This window comes from Cynocephalus volans, chromosome 14, assembly GCF_027409185.1.
Source record: "Cynocephalus volans isolate mCynVol1 chromosome 14, mCynVol1.pri, whole genome shotgun sequence".
NCBI lineage: Eukaryota > Metazoa > Chordata > Mammalia > Dermoptera > Cynocephalidae > Cynocephalus > Cynocephalus volans.
Genome location: NC_084473.1, coordinates 92,992,783 through 93,009,589, shown reverse-complemented (window position 1 = coordinate 93,009,589; position 16,807 = coordinate 92,992,783). Strand labels below are relative to the sequence as shown.

The 16,807-nt window shown below is 41.3% G+C and overlaps 1 protein-coding gene across 24 annotated transcripts in view; it reads left to right on the top strand.

Annotated features, from left to right (window-relative positions):
* Nucleotides 1–16,807, top strand: part of MAP4K4 (mitogen-activated protein kinase kinase kinase kinase 4) — a 199,029-nt gene that overhangs the window by 80,741 nt on the left and 101,481 nt on the right. For all 24 annotated transcript variants that reach the window (XM_063077966.1, XM_063077962.1, XM_063077968.1 and 21 more), the window contains one exon: nucleotides 15,945–16,001. In XM_063077966.1, the coding sequence (XP_062934036.1) occupies nucleotides 15,945–16,001 (57 nt within the window). The remainder of the gene's footprint in view (nucleotides 1–15,944; nucleotides 16,002–16,807) is intronic.

Sequence of the window (16,807 nt, the reverse complement as noted above, 5' to 3'; positions counted from 1 at the left end):
TTGATTTATCTGGATTGACAAGATTGTTTTCTTTGCTTTGGGTTTTCAGAAAGTGGAGTACACCTTCATGTTGGTGTAGAGTAGTGGTTTGTAAATATTGCTGACTCTCAGACCCCCTTTCTTCTGCTTCTCTGTGCCCCAGTGGGCCCTCTGTGCCCCAGTAGTTCCCCCTGACAGGAGCACCTGGGGCTGGAATTATACCTGTCTTGGTTTTGATAATTTCCCAACAGAAGACCCTGGAGACTTTAAATTGCAGCTTTCTTACATGGCAGTGTAATAAGAATAGGAAAAGGGAGGGCAGTGAGGAGGAGGGAATGAAGACAGTGCCAACAAAGCAAAATCCCTAAACGGATGTGACTGTGTGAGGGGCCCCTCCCTGAGCAGACAGGAAAAGAGGCCAAAGGGCCCAGAGGTGTCCTGGGTTTTGAATTGTTGCTGCTTCCCTTCAGTTTTTATTTTATTAAAAAATTATCATAAAGGGCCAGCCCCTTGGCTCACTCGGGAGAGTGCGGCGCTGGTAGCGCCAAGGCCGTGGGTTCGTATCCTATATAGGGATGGCCGGTGCGCTCACTGGCTGAGCGTGGTGTGGACCACACCGTGCCGAGGGTTGCGATCCCCTTACCGGTTAAAAAAAAAAAAAAAAAAAGGAAAAAAAATTATCATAGAGTAAAATTGACTTTAATATTCTTTTGATGTCAGAGTCTGTTGTGTCTTAAAACATGTATAGATTTGTGTAACCACAGTCAGAACACAGAACAGTCCCAGCATCCCGAAAGCACCCTTGTGTGATTCTTTTCAGTTCTGATTTCAAAGGAATGTCTTAGTGCTGAAGAGATTTGTGCTTCTCCTAGGTTGGGCTCTTTGGGAGCACCCTGGAAGGGGCTGTGGAGAGGCTCAGGTGTGGTGGACTGTGGACGGCTCCAAGAGCCCTGGAGTTCACGGTTGGGCAGGCTGCAGGTCTCTCTGTCTAGGTCTCCTTGCTTATTTTATCACACTTCCATTTTGCTTATCATTGTAATGGAGAGCTAGGGTTTCCTGTTTTCTTCTTTGTTTTTCACATGGTTGTAGGTATTCTTGTGTTCTGTAGCAGTATTTCAGGATTCCCCCCCCCCCATTGTCTTAACTCTTGAAGCTTTCTGCACGATGTTGTTGAGTGGCTTTGCAGGGCCATTGTCAGTAGTTTGGGATGGTGAGTTCTTGGGGGCAACTGGTCTGTGTCCATAAGCAACAACATGGAGTGTCTGGCCTTGGAGAGGAGAAGCCCTGTCTACCCCAGAAGTCATAGTTGGCTGCCTTCATTTGAGTGTATTTCCTATGAAGAAATTGTATCTCACTGAGTGTATTCCTGGGTGGCCTGTTGAAGTCGGGGAACTGCTGGGGTGGACTTTCTAGGAAGCCTCCTTGAAAGAGAGGTCAGAAGCTGGTACCTCCTATTTCAGATTGTTTGTAGAGGTCTGTGTTTACAAATTATTGAATAGATCTGTCTCACAAGCACCTTTTGGCCTCTCAATTATTCACTGAAAAACCATTTTACTGAGGGCCTGCTGAGTGCAGGCCCTGGGCTAGTGCTGGGGGTGAGAACTTAGAATCCAGTAATTAGTAATCTGCCATCTGTTTTGTTATTTTCTTAAAACAAAGATTCTTGAAACCCAGTGAAAGGAGGGTGAACATAGCTCCCATTTACCTAAGGCAGTGCTGGTTCATACCTGCTGTTTGGTGGCATACTTAAATATTAGTGCCTGTTCATTCTCAAGTGTCCTGTTTGATGATAAGTTAACATGGTCACCCCAGTGAAGGGGGAAGGAGGTGGGGTGGTTGTGTGGTCACTTAACAGTTTGTTGGAGTGTTATGTGGCATCTGCTTCTTGGGCTTCTCCCAGGCTGTCAGGGCCACACTTGTTTCCACATGTCCGGGAGATAACAGCCATGCAATTTATTAGTGGTGGTATGATGTCTAATTTATGTAACGTGATCCAGGGTGGTGGTGGTATGGGGGGCTTTTAATTTTTTATTGAGAATGTGGGCTTTGGTGGTTACTGGAGCCTTTCTGACGTTATTCCCTGGGAGGCCATGGTTGCAGTTAATTTGAATTTTTTAGGAGGAGATTACAGATGGCTCAGGCCCCACTTGTAGAGATTTTGATCTAGTAGATCTGGGTGAGGCCCAAGCATATTTAATTAAAAACAAAACAAAAAACACCTAGCAGCAACAACAACAGAAATCTTTCTAGTGACTGATCGGGTTGAAGAACCACTGCTATTCTCCAATCAAAAATACTGGGCCCATGCCTTGCAAGTGCATATGCTGAGGGATGAGCACTGTGGGGATGCTGGAGAGCCCCTGCAGGCCCCGCAAGCAGCCTCCTCTGTTTCCTTGGGCCTAGCCTAGAGGCCTAGCTCTAACAAAGCTGGATTTTTTAAGTGTACAACTTCCTAATTTTTCGAACGTTGATTAAAAAAAGAAAAGATGAAAAGCACCCCCCCCAAACACACACACACACTCTCTCTCTCTCTCTCTCTCTCTCTCTGGGAAATGTGATGTCCAATTCACAGGAAGAAGCATCCTGCTGTTAGCTTCTAGAGAGTGGTTTCTGGCTGTAGAACTCAGAGGAGGTTCCTAAATAAGATGCCAGGGTAATTTGAGGTGGGAGGAGTGAAACCATAACAAGATGACACACGGAGGCTATTTTTGATATGGCTGTTGATTGGCTTTTTATCATATTCCTCAACAATTGAATTTTGTAACCTCATAGCCCAAGTAGCCACACCAAATAGTATTATGCAGTGAAGCGCACTATAAATTTAGGGTTTTATTTTTAAAAAGACATTTTTTTCCTTTTTTTTCTTTGTTGTCCTTGCAGAAAGAAAGGAGACTGCTTTCTGTGCTTAGTTAGAAAATCATAGCCAGGATCTGCCAATATAGGCCTTAGGCCTTAATCTCAAGTATGAGTTTTGCTTGAAAAGTGATTACTGAACAGATGTTTAGATAGGTGGCAAGTGAGGAAATCTTGCCACTTTTGTTGGCCAGGGCCTCTGGTTTTGCATCTGGTAGTCCTTTCTCTCTAATCCAAGCTTGAGCTTTGCATAAGGAAGAAGCCATTGTTGGGGGTGGCTGGACATGCCCAGAGAGAGTCCCCATTCTTGTGTGCTGGGAAGTGCCTGTTTTCACAGTGGCACACAGCCGTGGGGCATCCCTTGGGCACTGTGTCTGCAATTGGCAAGGAGGAATGGCGCATGTCACCATTGTTGAAGCTTGAACATAACCACTGTGTTACCTACAAGCAGCACAGGTAATGAAGCTAGTGCAGCCCACCCTCTGGTGCTTGTGCACGTTTTCCTGTGAAGATTAATTTTGGCTTATAAGGGTCCCACAGGGTGAGTCATTCATCACCTCCATCTGCCCTGTGCCCAAATGGCGGGGTATCAGAGAGTCCTTCCAGACCGTCCAGTGTAAACGGCAACCTCCCCATCCCTGGCACTCCCTCTACTTTTTGCTCTGCCAGGTTTTTCCTTGAAGCTTTTTTTCCTTCTTTCTTTTAACCATCAGAATATATTCATAAGAGTAGAAAATGTATGTATTTACTCGCTTATTGCTTGTGTCTCCCTCCAAGAATGAGAGCACAGATTTCTCCTACTTTGTTCACTGTTGTATCCCTCGTGTCTAGGTCAGTGCCTGGTAAATCAAAATGCTGGGCAGTGGAGTAGACCTCAGGACCAGGGACCATGGCCAGGCTTCAGAGAAGTTGAGAGACTTGTTCAACATGATAAATCTGTGTACTGACAGAGTGATTGACTCAGGTGATTGGAATTTCTTTTTACTTTTAGTGTTATGGATTTATCTTAGGAAAGCAAATTTTGGTGTACTTGTGGCTGAGTTTCAGTTCAGTTTCAATTCAATTCTCCCTAAGATTCTGTAGGATAGTTTTAGATGCTCGTGGCTGTCACTTGAAGAGAGTGACTTCCCTGGAGCAGCAGGTCAGACAGAGCTTGTCTTGTCAAGGAGTTGATGAAGGGAATGAATGGGTTTGGGCTGACTCACAGGGCAGACCTCAGAATCCTGGGGAAGAAGGGGGAGGCGCTGGGTGTTTTTCCCGCCATCGCAAGTTCAGAGTGTTGAAAGAATTGATTAGACAGTTTCACAGTTTGTGAGTGCTCACCTTCACCGACCCTTGGTTTGTGTGGCCAGCACAACATGTGGGGCATTCTCTGATTGCCAGGCATTGGTGAGTTCTTAGTGCCTTCTCCTTTGCATCATTTTTGGGTTGTTCCCTTTATACTGGTAGCCCAGCCTTTGCCTAGACGCTGGAAATGCTCTCACTAGTTCCGCAGGGCGGGCCATATACAGGCGGTGTCTCGTGGGGGTAATGGGCGGCGCTTTGGGGCAATGGCAGCTGGCAGGTTTCTCAGGGGACCTGGAGTGCCACACCTGAGGCTGTGGAACAAGTCAGGGTTGACTGACAAGTGGGGTGGGGTGAGAGGAGTTGAGGGGACAGGGCCTTCTGAAAAATGCTTTCTGGAAGCCTCTGTGTGCCTGAGCTGCACCTGGGGAAGGACAGATACCGTTGTATGAAGAAACATACCAGCCCCCGACTACCCACAGATGCTTTTTCCTTGACAGGTTTTATTTACATCCTGATTTCACCTGCAGGCTGTTGTCAGTTACTGAGTGGGATGAGTTACTGAGGTTCTGGAACTAGGACCTTTGGCTTTTAAATCACTACGGCCTGTGAGGAAAAGTGCTGATCCAAGTCAGTGATCAGCTACTAGAGCTTTGAAGCCAGACACTCCCGATTCAGAATTCCACCTGGCCCTCTTGCTGCGGGACCTTGTGCTGGGTTTCTCACCTCATGGGGCCTCTTCTTCCTTTCTGTAAAATAGGGATGGTTTTCTTCTTTGTAAGGTTGTTACGAGGACTTCCTGTATTATGTATTAAAGTATTTGTACACTTTCATGTGCCAGGCATAATAAACAAGTGCACATTTATTAAAAACATTTGTTGAAAGAATGAATGCACGGTGAGTGCTGCTTCATCACCCCTTCCTTTGTTGGGGAAGCAGAGGTCTGCTCACTGAGAGGAAGGGTGAGGAGGGGACTGGAGAATGGAGGGGCATGCATTTCACCAGAACTCCACTTTGCCTGTTTTTTTAATTATGTAATGTGATTATTGCATGGCCTCATCATACAGAGTAGTCAGGGAAGGAGATTAGAACATTGATTTAATCAGCACCACTAGGTTTATTTAAGCCTTAGTAAAGATTTACCGCCCTTTTATTTTGTTTACTTATTCACAAAATCTTTCATTGTGATTCTTATTCTGAGAAAGTGATAATGGGTGTGTACAATTTAAAAAGAAACACTGAGGAAAACTCATCGGTTTTTATAGTGTGCTTCCTGTATAACACTGAGGAAAACTCATCAGTTTTTAGAGTGTGCTTCCTTGTAGTAGTTCATGATTTTTAACAAAAGATGCTTTGAGGAGGGAATTTTCTGTTTCAAATGCTGAAGTAAGAGCTCTCTCTATCCTTACTTTCAACAGAAATACCTTTTTAGAAATCAAGGTTTTTATTTTTTATTTTATTTTTTGTTTTTTTCATTTTGACTAAGTTAAATTTTAGATGGACATGGTATGAGTTTGCACTGAGGGTGCTCTGACTTTGAAAACTTGAGTTGATGGTATGGGTGCATTATTTCTGATAAGAGAACCTCAAAGAAAAGCTCTAAAGCTGGGGTTTCTTTTTTACTTATTTTCTTTTTTTAAGAAAAATAATGCAATTATGAGTAATGAATGAAATATCTTGTGAATATCCAGCACAGGCAGATTAAGAGCTTTATGCAAACTTTGAATACCAGAAGGAAAACATGTACAGTCATGCACCACATAGCAATGTTTGTCAGTGACTGACCAATAGATACATGATGGTGGTCAGAACAGTAGGCTAAGACAGATAGCCTCAGTGTGCAGTAGTAGGCTGTACCATCTGGGTTTGTGTAAGAACATTCTGTGATGTTCGCACAATGATAAAATCACCTAACAGCACATTTCTCAAAATGTATCCCTGTTGTTAACCAGCTCGTGACTATACTACCGTCAGAGACCACAAGAAGGGAAGGATTCTGTCCTCTAAACTGTGCTAGTGCCTGCAGCACAACGACAGAAGTTTAAGTTCAGAAACCAGATTTTACTTGCATTTAGAAATAGTTCAGGAGAAGCAAAGCTGCCTGTAGTTTGACTTTGTATGAATAGTAGAAATATCACCAAGTTCAAGGGCAGTATTATCTTAGAGTCGGCTTCTTGATGTGCTGAGAAAGAAGTAAGGAACAGTTTGAAGACCTTAATTGAAGGCTGGGTTGGTGATGAGTAGAAATGGGCCCAGGGTGGGTCAGGAGCCCAGAATGGAATCAGAATCCCTTTCATCACTTAATCTCTTGCCTTTTGATTTGTGTCTGAAACTGTCAACTTTGTTCTCTAAGCCAACGAGAAGAGTTCAGTTTGAGTGCTTTAGTGATGTTTGAAGTGATATATCAATATCGTGATTATGCTGTGGATATAATAAAGTTGAGTGCACTGTGAAGTCACAAGGGAGAAATGTAGATAAACTTCCTGCGGGAGGAAAGGAGCCCCACAGAATTCCCTGTTTCATCTTTTGGTCTGGATAAATGTATAGCCATTATAATAAACAAACTTTTTATTAAAATTCACTCAGTTTATTTTATGTATAATGTCTTCTAGAGTGATATGGAATCATAGAACTTTTGGATTCCAGTGCCTGTCTGCTCTAGCTTCATGGTGGGTGGTGTAGTTTAGCCTGTTTATTGTTTTTATGCTCTAATCTGGGTTCCCCAACTGGTCAATCAGAGGCCTGATCCTGTAGATTGCTATCCAGGAAAAGCTCCCTTCCCATTGGTCAGTGTTGGATTACATAACCTTCAGGAGTATAGTATTTATTTTTAATATATTTTGACAGTCATATGACTGAATTTCAGGTATAGCATTATTACCAAATTGATTAAATTATGTAACTGTTGAATGTCGTATACCATATCACTTAGTAGCTAAAATATAGGAATAGCTTTATACCTAAGTTTTCCTTTAGTAAAGAATTGGGAGGTTTTCATGATATTAAATGTTCTTTTGCTATTTTAAACTAAAATTCCTGAATCTGAAGGCAGTTGGGTTTTTCAAGTGAGTAGAGGAAAAGGCAGTTGCACACGTGTAATAAATGTCAGTTTTAGTTGCCTGCAGAATCTGAAATCTCCATTGTTTTAGTTGCTTTGATAAGAAACCTTGCCAATACATTTTCTTTTACTATTGATGAGAGAATTGATATGCTAATCCATGTCCTTCTTTGTATTTTCTGGGTGCTTTACTGTTGGTGCTTTTTAATATGCCAGTTTCCCTCTTCAAACATTCTTCAGTCTGGACTACAGGACTGTTGCCTCCCTTGGAAAGGGCACTGTCCTTTTTAATGCAGCTTTATCAGGTATTTTTAAAAAGCAGCTGCCCTTTCTTTCCACCTGACCAACTGACTAGTTACTCCTCCCTGCCACCAGTCTGTTTTGTGCTGCTATAACAGTATACCACAGACTGGATAATTTAGAATGAGCAGAAATTTATTGGCTCACAATTCTAGAGTCTGGGAAGTCCAAGCTCAAGGGGCCAGCATCTGGTGAAGGCCTTCTTGCTGCAACATAACATGGTGAAAGGCATCATACAGCAAAGGAGAGTGGGGAGGGGGCTGATCACCTCCTTTTATAAGGAACACACTCTGGTGATTATGGCATTAATCTACAGTCACCTGTCATTAGGCTTCACCTCCCAACACAGTTGCATTGGGAGTCAGGTTTCCAATACATGAACTTTGCTGGAAATTTTTAAACCATAGCACCCCTTTTGAAGGAAGTATTTATGAACCGTCACGTCAGGATTTCTCCTGTTGCACCCTTTCATTATGTGTTCATCCAGATTGTCTCCATTTCTCTAACATAGAGGCGATTTTTGCCACAGTGATAGCTCATCTAACTGGAACCTAGTTTGCTGCCTGGCTAGGCCCGCACCACCTTCTGCCCCCATCTGTTCTATAACACAACTGTAAATGACAGAACTAGCATGCAGAGCCCAGATGACTGGTCCCTTTCTTTGTAGGAGTCAGAATATTACTGCCTGATGTAATATTCCCTGAAGCTGTCACTTAATTGCAAGGACTGCATAGTAATTGATGTTGGTAATGATTTCACTGAGCCATGAAGAAAAGTGTCTTTAATGTACTCAAAAATTCAGGGTTTAGAAAGATTTCCACCCAGATTGGCTTCTTAAAGATAAAAGATGTAGTACATAATTTATTTTCCTTTTAGTTATCTTTGAACCCAGCCATGAATGACTCATTTATTCGGGAATGGGTGGTGGCATTAGGTAAAGTCTCACCATATTGTCTCTTTTGACTGTTTCATTCTTAGCAGAATTCCCTGTGATTGAGATATAATTTTCTTTAAAGAGAGTATTATTCCAGATAAGGTAGTTCTGACCTAAGGAAGTCATGATTCTATATTGAGGCTTTTAATTTTAAACTCTTTAGGGAATAGGAGCACTGTCTTATTAAATTGCAAGTCCTGACTGATCTCATAACACTTATGTATTCCTGTGCTTTCTTTGTTTACCTGCTCATCCACAGTCCTCATCATGGAAGGGGGGAGGGAGAACTTGATAAGCAAATGCTAATTATAATTAGAAATAGTAGTTGACCAAATGTGCAAAAATATGAGCCCACTCACCTCAGACTTAGTTTGGACTTTGGAGGTGTGCGATGAGAACAGCACACAGATCAGTGGGATCATGTTGCCTTGTTTCTGTACTATTGCAGGGGAGTGTTTAGAAGACAGAGATGTTTCCTGAAGTGCTCTGAGCTCTCTTTCCCAAGTTAATTACCTGGTTCCTTATCTTAGATGACTCCTGAGGTGCTGTCTGGGTAATATGTCCTCCCCCTTTGGTAATTTCAGACTTTTTGCAGACACTTCCTGGAAAAGAACACTCAAGAGTGAGACCTGTTTCTGGGTTTACAGTGCAGAACTAGTAAAGATGGTCTTTGTGTTTGGGGAGGATGGATAATACAATATTAGAAAGAGTGACCAGTGGATTGCCCAGTGCTGAACTCATGCCATCCACCACACAGTCATATATGTTCCATATTTGCTGATAAAAATAAGGCAACTCATAAAGGGGAATGAATTAGAATTTTCAAGTGTTGTAGATGAGACATTCCGGGGAGAGAATTGACAAACCAGGCTTGGTTTAGCTGCCAGATGTGATTCCTTTTAGTTCTCTGGGCTTTCTCATCTGTGAAATCACTTACTTTGTTGAAGTAGGTTTACCTGTCCTTTGAGCTCCTAAACATTTAGGAATGTAAGTTATGTTTTTTATGAAAAACGTAATTGATATTTGTTAGAATTTACTTGTCGTGAATCTAACCTTCACACACCAAAACCTCCATCTAAGATAGTAAGTTGCACATATTATTCTAGTAAATACTGTATAGTTCAAAAGGAATTAAAGAACAGGAGTTCGAGCCATTCATACAGTCTTGGAGAAGTGATTCCCAGGCTTCAGAGTGCATAAGAAATCACTGTACACTGAATTTAAAAGCCATGAATTCCTGGGGCCTACCCCGTGGCTCACTCGGGAGAGTGCGAGGCTGGGAGCGCAGCAGCGCTCTGGCCGCGGGTTCAGATCTTATGTAGGGATGGCCGGTGCGCTCACTGGCTGAGTGCGGGAGGGTTGCGATCCCCTTACCGGTCACACAAAAGAACAACAACAACAAAAAAGCCATGAATTCCTGTACCCCATGTATACAGTTCTTATGTTGGGTCTGGGGTGGGTCCCAGAAGTCTGAACATCATGGGTGAAAGTGAATGATTTTTGGTACGAACGTGACTTGCTTAATAGAAAAACTTAACTGTTCCTCCTATAAACCTCTTAAATCTAAAATATTAACACCCTCAAACCAACAAAACATCACTAAAAGTCAAGGAACAAACATGAACAGAGCTTCACAGTTGGATGGTTTGTTTCCCTTCTGCAGCAGGCACGCACTTCACATGACTGTGGAATCCCCTCTTCGACTGAGTGAAGGAGATGGGCACCTTCTTGGTTGGGTGCAGTGTATGACCAGCTCCTCTTGTCCTTGCATGTGTACAGAGAGGTGATGTGGTTTTATGGCACAGCTTCTAGTCCTGGGTGAATCATTGTGTTCTCTTTTTTCCTGGCCTGTTGCTACCTGCATTCCTATCCCCTTCTGGGATTTGGAAAGGATTATTGCAGCTCAAATCTTGAGGAATCTGTGTCTTGTCCTTTGATGATCTTCAAGGCCATCTAGGCAGTCTCTGAAGGCTAAGCCGCAGCCTCCATGCTTGGTCCACGCCACTAACTCCATAGTCATGTCTCCCTTAACAACCCCTTTTGCGATTCCTGTTAAAGAAGAGCAATTGGTTTCACACTGTCCTGTTGCTGAAGTATTTCTACTATTGAGTTATAAGCTGCCTGAAGGCAGTGCCATGTTCTGTCCCCTTAGCAGTGTAGGACGTGTCCTAGGCTCTGGTTAAACATAGTCAGTCTTCAGCTTGCTGAGATTTGTATTAGTAGGCTTTGCTATTAAGCAAATATAAAGCCAATTTCAGGCAGTTAATCTCTGAAGGTTTTGTTTCAAATTAAAATCAGAAAAAACCCCAGCATTTTGATCTCTAATATTTGTTGAAAGAAAAAATTTAGATGAGCTAAGGCAAGAACAAACAAAAGCCCATCAGTTTTAGAAAGCTGTGGACAGTGGTGTTGAATACACTCTCACATGCCTTCCAGTTCCCTAAGGAATTCCTGTGGGATGTTCTTTGATTTATCACAGGAGGGAAAAGGCCGAGTATCGAAAATACGTTTTTACTATTGGTTACTGTATTGCCATGTTTGATTATAATCAACTAAAATATTTATGTTGTAGAATAGTATACCTGGCAGTTCTTATGTAAGTTTTTAAGTAAGTCTTAAGGACGTTTGTGGTCATTTCTGTTTTAAAGTCCACAGCGTGACATAGGGAACAAGTCCAGGTGTGAGTCTTGAGCTGGTTAGACTGACCCCCTCCAAACTGTAGTTTCTCCGTCCGTAAGGGTAAGATAATGGTACTTATATTGGGTTGTGTGAGGAGAAAACAGTAATGCATATAAAATGCCTGTTGACTAAATGTTCCAAGAGCAGGGCTGTCCTGGAGTCTTGCATCTGCTCTTACAGCCCTATCTCAAGGACTGTGATGTTCTCAGGTGTCACAGGGGCATGTTGCTGGAGTTTAGGCTAAAAGTGTGCACCCTTCTGGGCTGTTGAGGGAAGAAAGCATTTGTTATTCTTAAGTTGTATGTTTACTTACCTTACATGGGGTCATAAACTTGATAGAATTTTCTCCTCTACTATTCTAGCACTGGCTGTCAGGCTAAATCAGCACAAAATCTTTATGATTCTGTGAAGAAAGGAGAGATTTAGGTAAAAAGCATTATGAACGGAAAAAGTGCATTTACATTGTGGTGCAGTTCCTCATTAAGGTGTGAGGTTGTGGCACCATTGAATAGCTAAGGTGTGCAACGGAAGGACGAGCAGTAACACTTTTTGATAGAGTAGTTGGTATTGGATAGCGGCAGGACCATCTCATAGAATGGGAGTGCTGAGTTAAGGGCTCTGTCTTTCGTTTCTTGAGTTCATTCACACCCCTTCAAGTTTACTCTTAATCCTAACACCAGAATCTGCCTTGCAATGGGCATACTTAATTGGCAAATATATTTTAATGGAGTTATTGGGATTTAGGTAACATGAGTTAGTTACCTAGTATTTGGTGGTAGTAGAAAATTTAGGGAGATAGGAACATTGCCATCTTTTTTTGTTGGGATTTAAAAGCTTCCCTTGAATGCTGCTCCTTCTACCTCTAGATTCCTCTCTGCAGGCCAAGGACAGATTTCGTTGGAGGGAGACAGGCTGCTACCGTGCCTGGCATTTTAAAACCATGTGGTATGATTTTTCTTAGAACATGTGTTGTGAATGTATTGCATATGTGCAAGTGCAAGGTGGCAATTTTGACATGGTTAAAAACATGAAGGAGAGTTGAAAATTAGGCCATTTTCCTTAGCTTGGACCTTTGCCAAGAATAGTTAACATTTTCTTTTTAAAAAAAAGAAACATGCATTTTCCTAAAATTTAAAGACTAAAAATGAATCAAAAGCCATGAAAGTTGCTGTATATAAGGGAATGATTCTGGTTAGTATGAGCCAATCAATCTTTGCATGAAATGGTATCAATTTGATTAAAATTTTTTTTCTAAATCTGCTGTCCGCTAACCCTTTGAAAGCATAGAGGGGAAATAATATAAGCTGTTTCTTTAAAAACAAAATATTTTGGTAGGAGAAATTTGACAAGCTGATAGAAAAAGTAGGAGTCCATCTTTTGCATTTTTATATAATCATCATGGAAAGGGGATCCTGCTGCCATTGTACCTTGGGCAGATAACTTAAATTCAAAGTTCCTTATCTGTAGAACAGGATAATTACCTGCTTTGTTGCCTTCATAAGGGTTTTTCAGAATCTATTGAAAAAATAGATGTTAATAGTATTTGGGGGCTTTCATCATTAAATGTCTCATAAATGCATTAACAATTACATGGTTTCACATAAATAATAGCAAGCCATGAGCCTTCAGTCTCTGCCATCTGGCATTTTATGACCCTGGATAGGGCACCATGTTCAAGAAATGTAGATTATAGGACAAGAGAGTAAATAAAGTTCATCAGTGGTTGCTAAGTATGTATATTTAATACTGACCAAGCCATGTACTGGAACATTTTAAGAATGGTTGATACAAAGGGAAAGAACAACCCTGGTAATTAAGTTCAAAATCTCTCCATGCACGAGTTAGGTGTTTTCAGCTATCCAGCGTGCTGGATCCAGAGTCAAGTGAAGCACATGGCCTTATTGTTCATCTGTAGTGAGCAGGCTACATGGAGCAGGCTTTAGGAGACATTAGGGAGGTCCAAATGGAATGATACAATAGAGGTATAGTCTCACACTTCTCTTGTATCCTTAAGTCCCTAGCACAGTGCGGTCTGTTGATGATTACGTGCATTTTCATTTTCTCTTCACATACTCTAGGCATTGTAAAGGAGGGCCATGTGTTGTAGCTAAAGGGGTACCAGGGGAGGCGTGGGTCGGGGCACCCAGCTTATGCACATTTAAGCTTGTAGCCCACACTGAGGGTGGAATCAATGTATTCTCTCTTGGGTAGTGTTGAGTAAATCACACAAATTTTTGTCCTTTTAAAAACTCTTGGTATAGCCTCCTTAGGACACAATTACATGCATATTAACATCCAGTCCCAGCTTTAGTTTTTCTCCTCAGGCTGTTCTGCTGGCCATTTTGGTTCTTTTACACGGAGATGGCCTATCTCAGCAGGTAGATTATTACTTCTTTTAGTCTCAAATTTAAAGGTTTGCTTTGTTTTGTTTTAATAATTAGATAATGATTTTAGTACTTCACTACTTGCCCTCATATTGGTCATGCCTTTCAAAAATTAGAAATAGACGTAAATTTTGGGGTAGTTGCAATCTGAATTAGAGGGAAAGGGTAGGGATTCGGCATGGGCCCCTGGTGGGGTGGAACAAAGAAGAAGCTCAGCTGAAAGCCTACTGTGTGCTAAGCTTGACGGCCAGGGCTTTTTACATGCTCTGCACTTTATCTATAGCCTCCCTTACTCTAGAATGGGTGCAAGGCACCTGAACACATTGGGTCCTACAACAATCTTAGGAAGCTCATAGAAATTAAGCAACCTTCCCAAGAAAATACAGTGATGGGTGGTAGAGAAGGAATGAGAGCCCAAGGATTCCTGAATCCCACATTTATTTTTTTCCAATACATTGTCTTGTTTCTTAGAAAGGAGGCAAGAATTCTTAGACAATTTCCAGATTCAAATTTAAATTTTAAATGGACCTCATTTGGAGACCTAGTATGTGTTGACAAAGACTAATGCGTTTGCATGGTTTGGCCTCTGTCACAAAAATAATTAGTTTTTATGTCCTGATTCTGTAATTCTTTAGTAAGGGAAACTCATGTTCTATATAAAGTGAATGCTGAGTGAATTCACAAATTTCAGCTTTTATGCCACTGTTAAACTGCTAGGTCTTGAGAATATTAACTTGGGTCTTGAGTTTAGGCGTAGAAGGAAACATTATCTTCTGGTTGCTCTTTACAGCTTTATTTGTGTTAAGACTTGTTTAAAGAAAGAAAAAAGGAAGATCCCTCTATATAAACATCTGGAGAGGCTTTTTCATAGACCCTTGGATTTTCTTAAGTGTAGGGATCTTAAGTGTTGCCATAGCAGATACTCAGAAGACCTTCCCCTTCCCCACATTTTGCCTAACACATTCCCAACACAACGTACTTAACCCTCTTAAAAAGAGGGAGAGCCACAAATTGTGTAACATTTCCTTTTATCATTTGGTTTCTCTCAGTGAGAAGTATGCTCTAGTAATTTGGAAATAAACACACTGCAGGAATAATAATAGGCTTGAGAATTGATTAGGTGGTAAGGAGATGATCTTTGTATCCTTTATATGGAAAGTATCAGAGGATTACTTAATACTCTGTCCTTTTAAGTTCTACTGTTTTGTCTCAGATTCCAGAAAAATCATAATTTGGTTTCATGACTGTTGTCAGTCAGTCATAAGAGCTGCTTGATACTATCATCGATTGAGAGAAACAAAGTGCCTTTTATTCTGGGGTTGCACTTGGCCACTGACCAGGTGCCACATGCTGTTCTTTGCACCTCAGTTACTGTACACAACAACCCTTATGAAGTGGACACCGCTGTTATCCCAGTTTTATGGTCAGGAGCCTGAGGCACACCATGCTGTGACTTGCCCATGTCACAGTTACTAAGTGTAATAGTTGTAATATAGTGCCATTTTCATGGAGGTGCTTTTGTCCAAGTTGTAACTTGAGTTTCTATGTAGCCTCTTCAGAATAAATGAAGAGCATTCCTCAAGTTTGATGTGCTGAAATTTATTGCTCTTTTCATCATAAGACTACAAGAGAGACAGGCTCTTGGAAAATATGGAGATGCTCTGTTTCACATTTTTTTGCAGAAGATCCATTTTCCACAAAGTCCTTAAGTAGATCAAGCTCAGGATGTCGGGGTGGCTCTGTTACCATCCTGAGAAATGACTAGCAAGGTATTGCAAAGAGTGGTTAAAGAGAAACGAGACTGACAATACTCCTCATCTGGGTGAGAGGAGAATGATAGCAAATTATTTCGAAATACCTAGTGATATGAAAATTTTTAGGTCCTGCGTCAGGAATTGCAATATAGCTGTAAGAGAGCTATCTACTCTTTCCCCCAAATCTCTTTCCATACTCCCTTTATTCTGGGTAATTCTCCAATCTCCCTCCACTGGGATTGCAAGAAAGCTCAAATAAGACTTTTAATATGTAACTCTTGTGAAATCAAGTAATAGGTATTGGGAGCATACCAGGCAAAAATTACTGTTGTTTGTGCATATCTAGAGGGTTTTCTTTTTGTTTAGTTTTTGCAGGTGGAATGTTAAAAAGGAAAGGGCGGTCAACCTGATGTGTAGAAGGAGACATTATTTAAGTTGCTTGGAGGTAATGTCATGTAAATTAAACCCGTGAAAGAAAGAAGGAATTTTTGCTTTATCAAAACTTATTTGTTCTAATTGCCTTGTTTATTAAGTGTGGTTTATTGGTATTACAAGCTATATTATTCTATTGGAAAGCACAGGACTATTTCATCATCACTTTTGGTTAGTAAGAGAAAAGTATAAAAGAGACATGATTTGTTGGAAACTTCAACCATTCTGTTCTAATGATTGTGCAACACATTGGTGCTTATTGATCTTTTTTCCCCTTTGTTTTTCAGGGTCGACATGTTAAAACGGGTCAGCTGGCGGCCATCAAAGTTATGGATGTCACTGAGGTAAGGTTTGATCGCACATGTTTTTAAAGAAATTGTTAGCTAAAAGACAAGGATCTTCTTTCCCAACTGCGGCGCCTCCCCCCATACAACGTGAGAGTTACTACTCTGGAGAATCTGATCACTTGAACAAATTGCCATCCTGTGACATCATAGGTTCAGAGGTCCAGCAGACTCGCTGGCTTAAATTGTTGCGGATGGCCCCCAAGTAACAAAGAATCAGTAGCATTTTCCTTAAAAACACACACACGCACACACACATACACACACACATCTGAGTGATGTCATCCTTGGCAGCATAGTGGACCATAATTGGAAACATCTTCTCTAATGGAAAAGAAAAGATTTGAGAAGGGATCATGGAGGTCACATGAATAGGGAGATTGAGGGGGGTAGGGTGGGGAAAAACTTGTCTAAGGTATTAGGCCACATTTGTGCCATTTCTTTTATTTTTAACATGGGGGAAGAAGACAGATTCAGCCAAGTTCCCAGAGGTTGGAAAACAGAAACATCTGCTAGAATGCTGAGCAGATTGTTGGCAAAATTTAGTAGCAAAAAATAGTTCTTGAAATGGTCGCATGAGGATTTACTATGCAGCTTTAGCTGGGAAAGAGGAGACTCTAACCCAGACAAAAAGTAATTGTATGCGTGTGTGTGTATGTATGTACATATAAGTACATATATGCATGGGTCCATATTTAAATTTTAAAAATAGCCATAGATTGTTATGAACTAAGTCATTTTGATTTTAAGTTATTGTATTTTTATCTGAAATTTTACTTTATGATCTCTTGATTGCTTCTGACTTG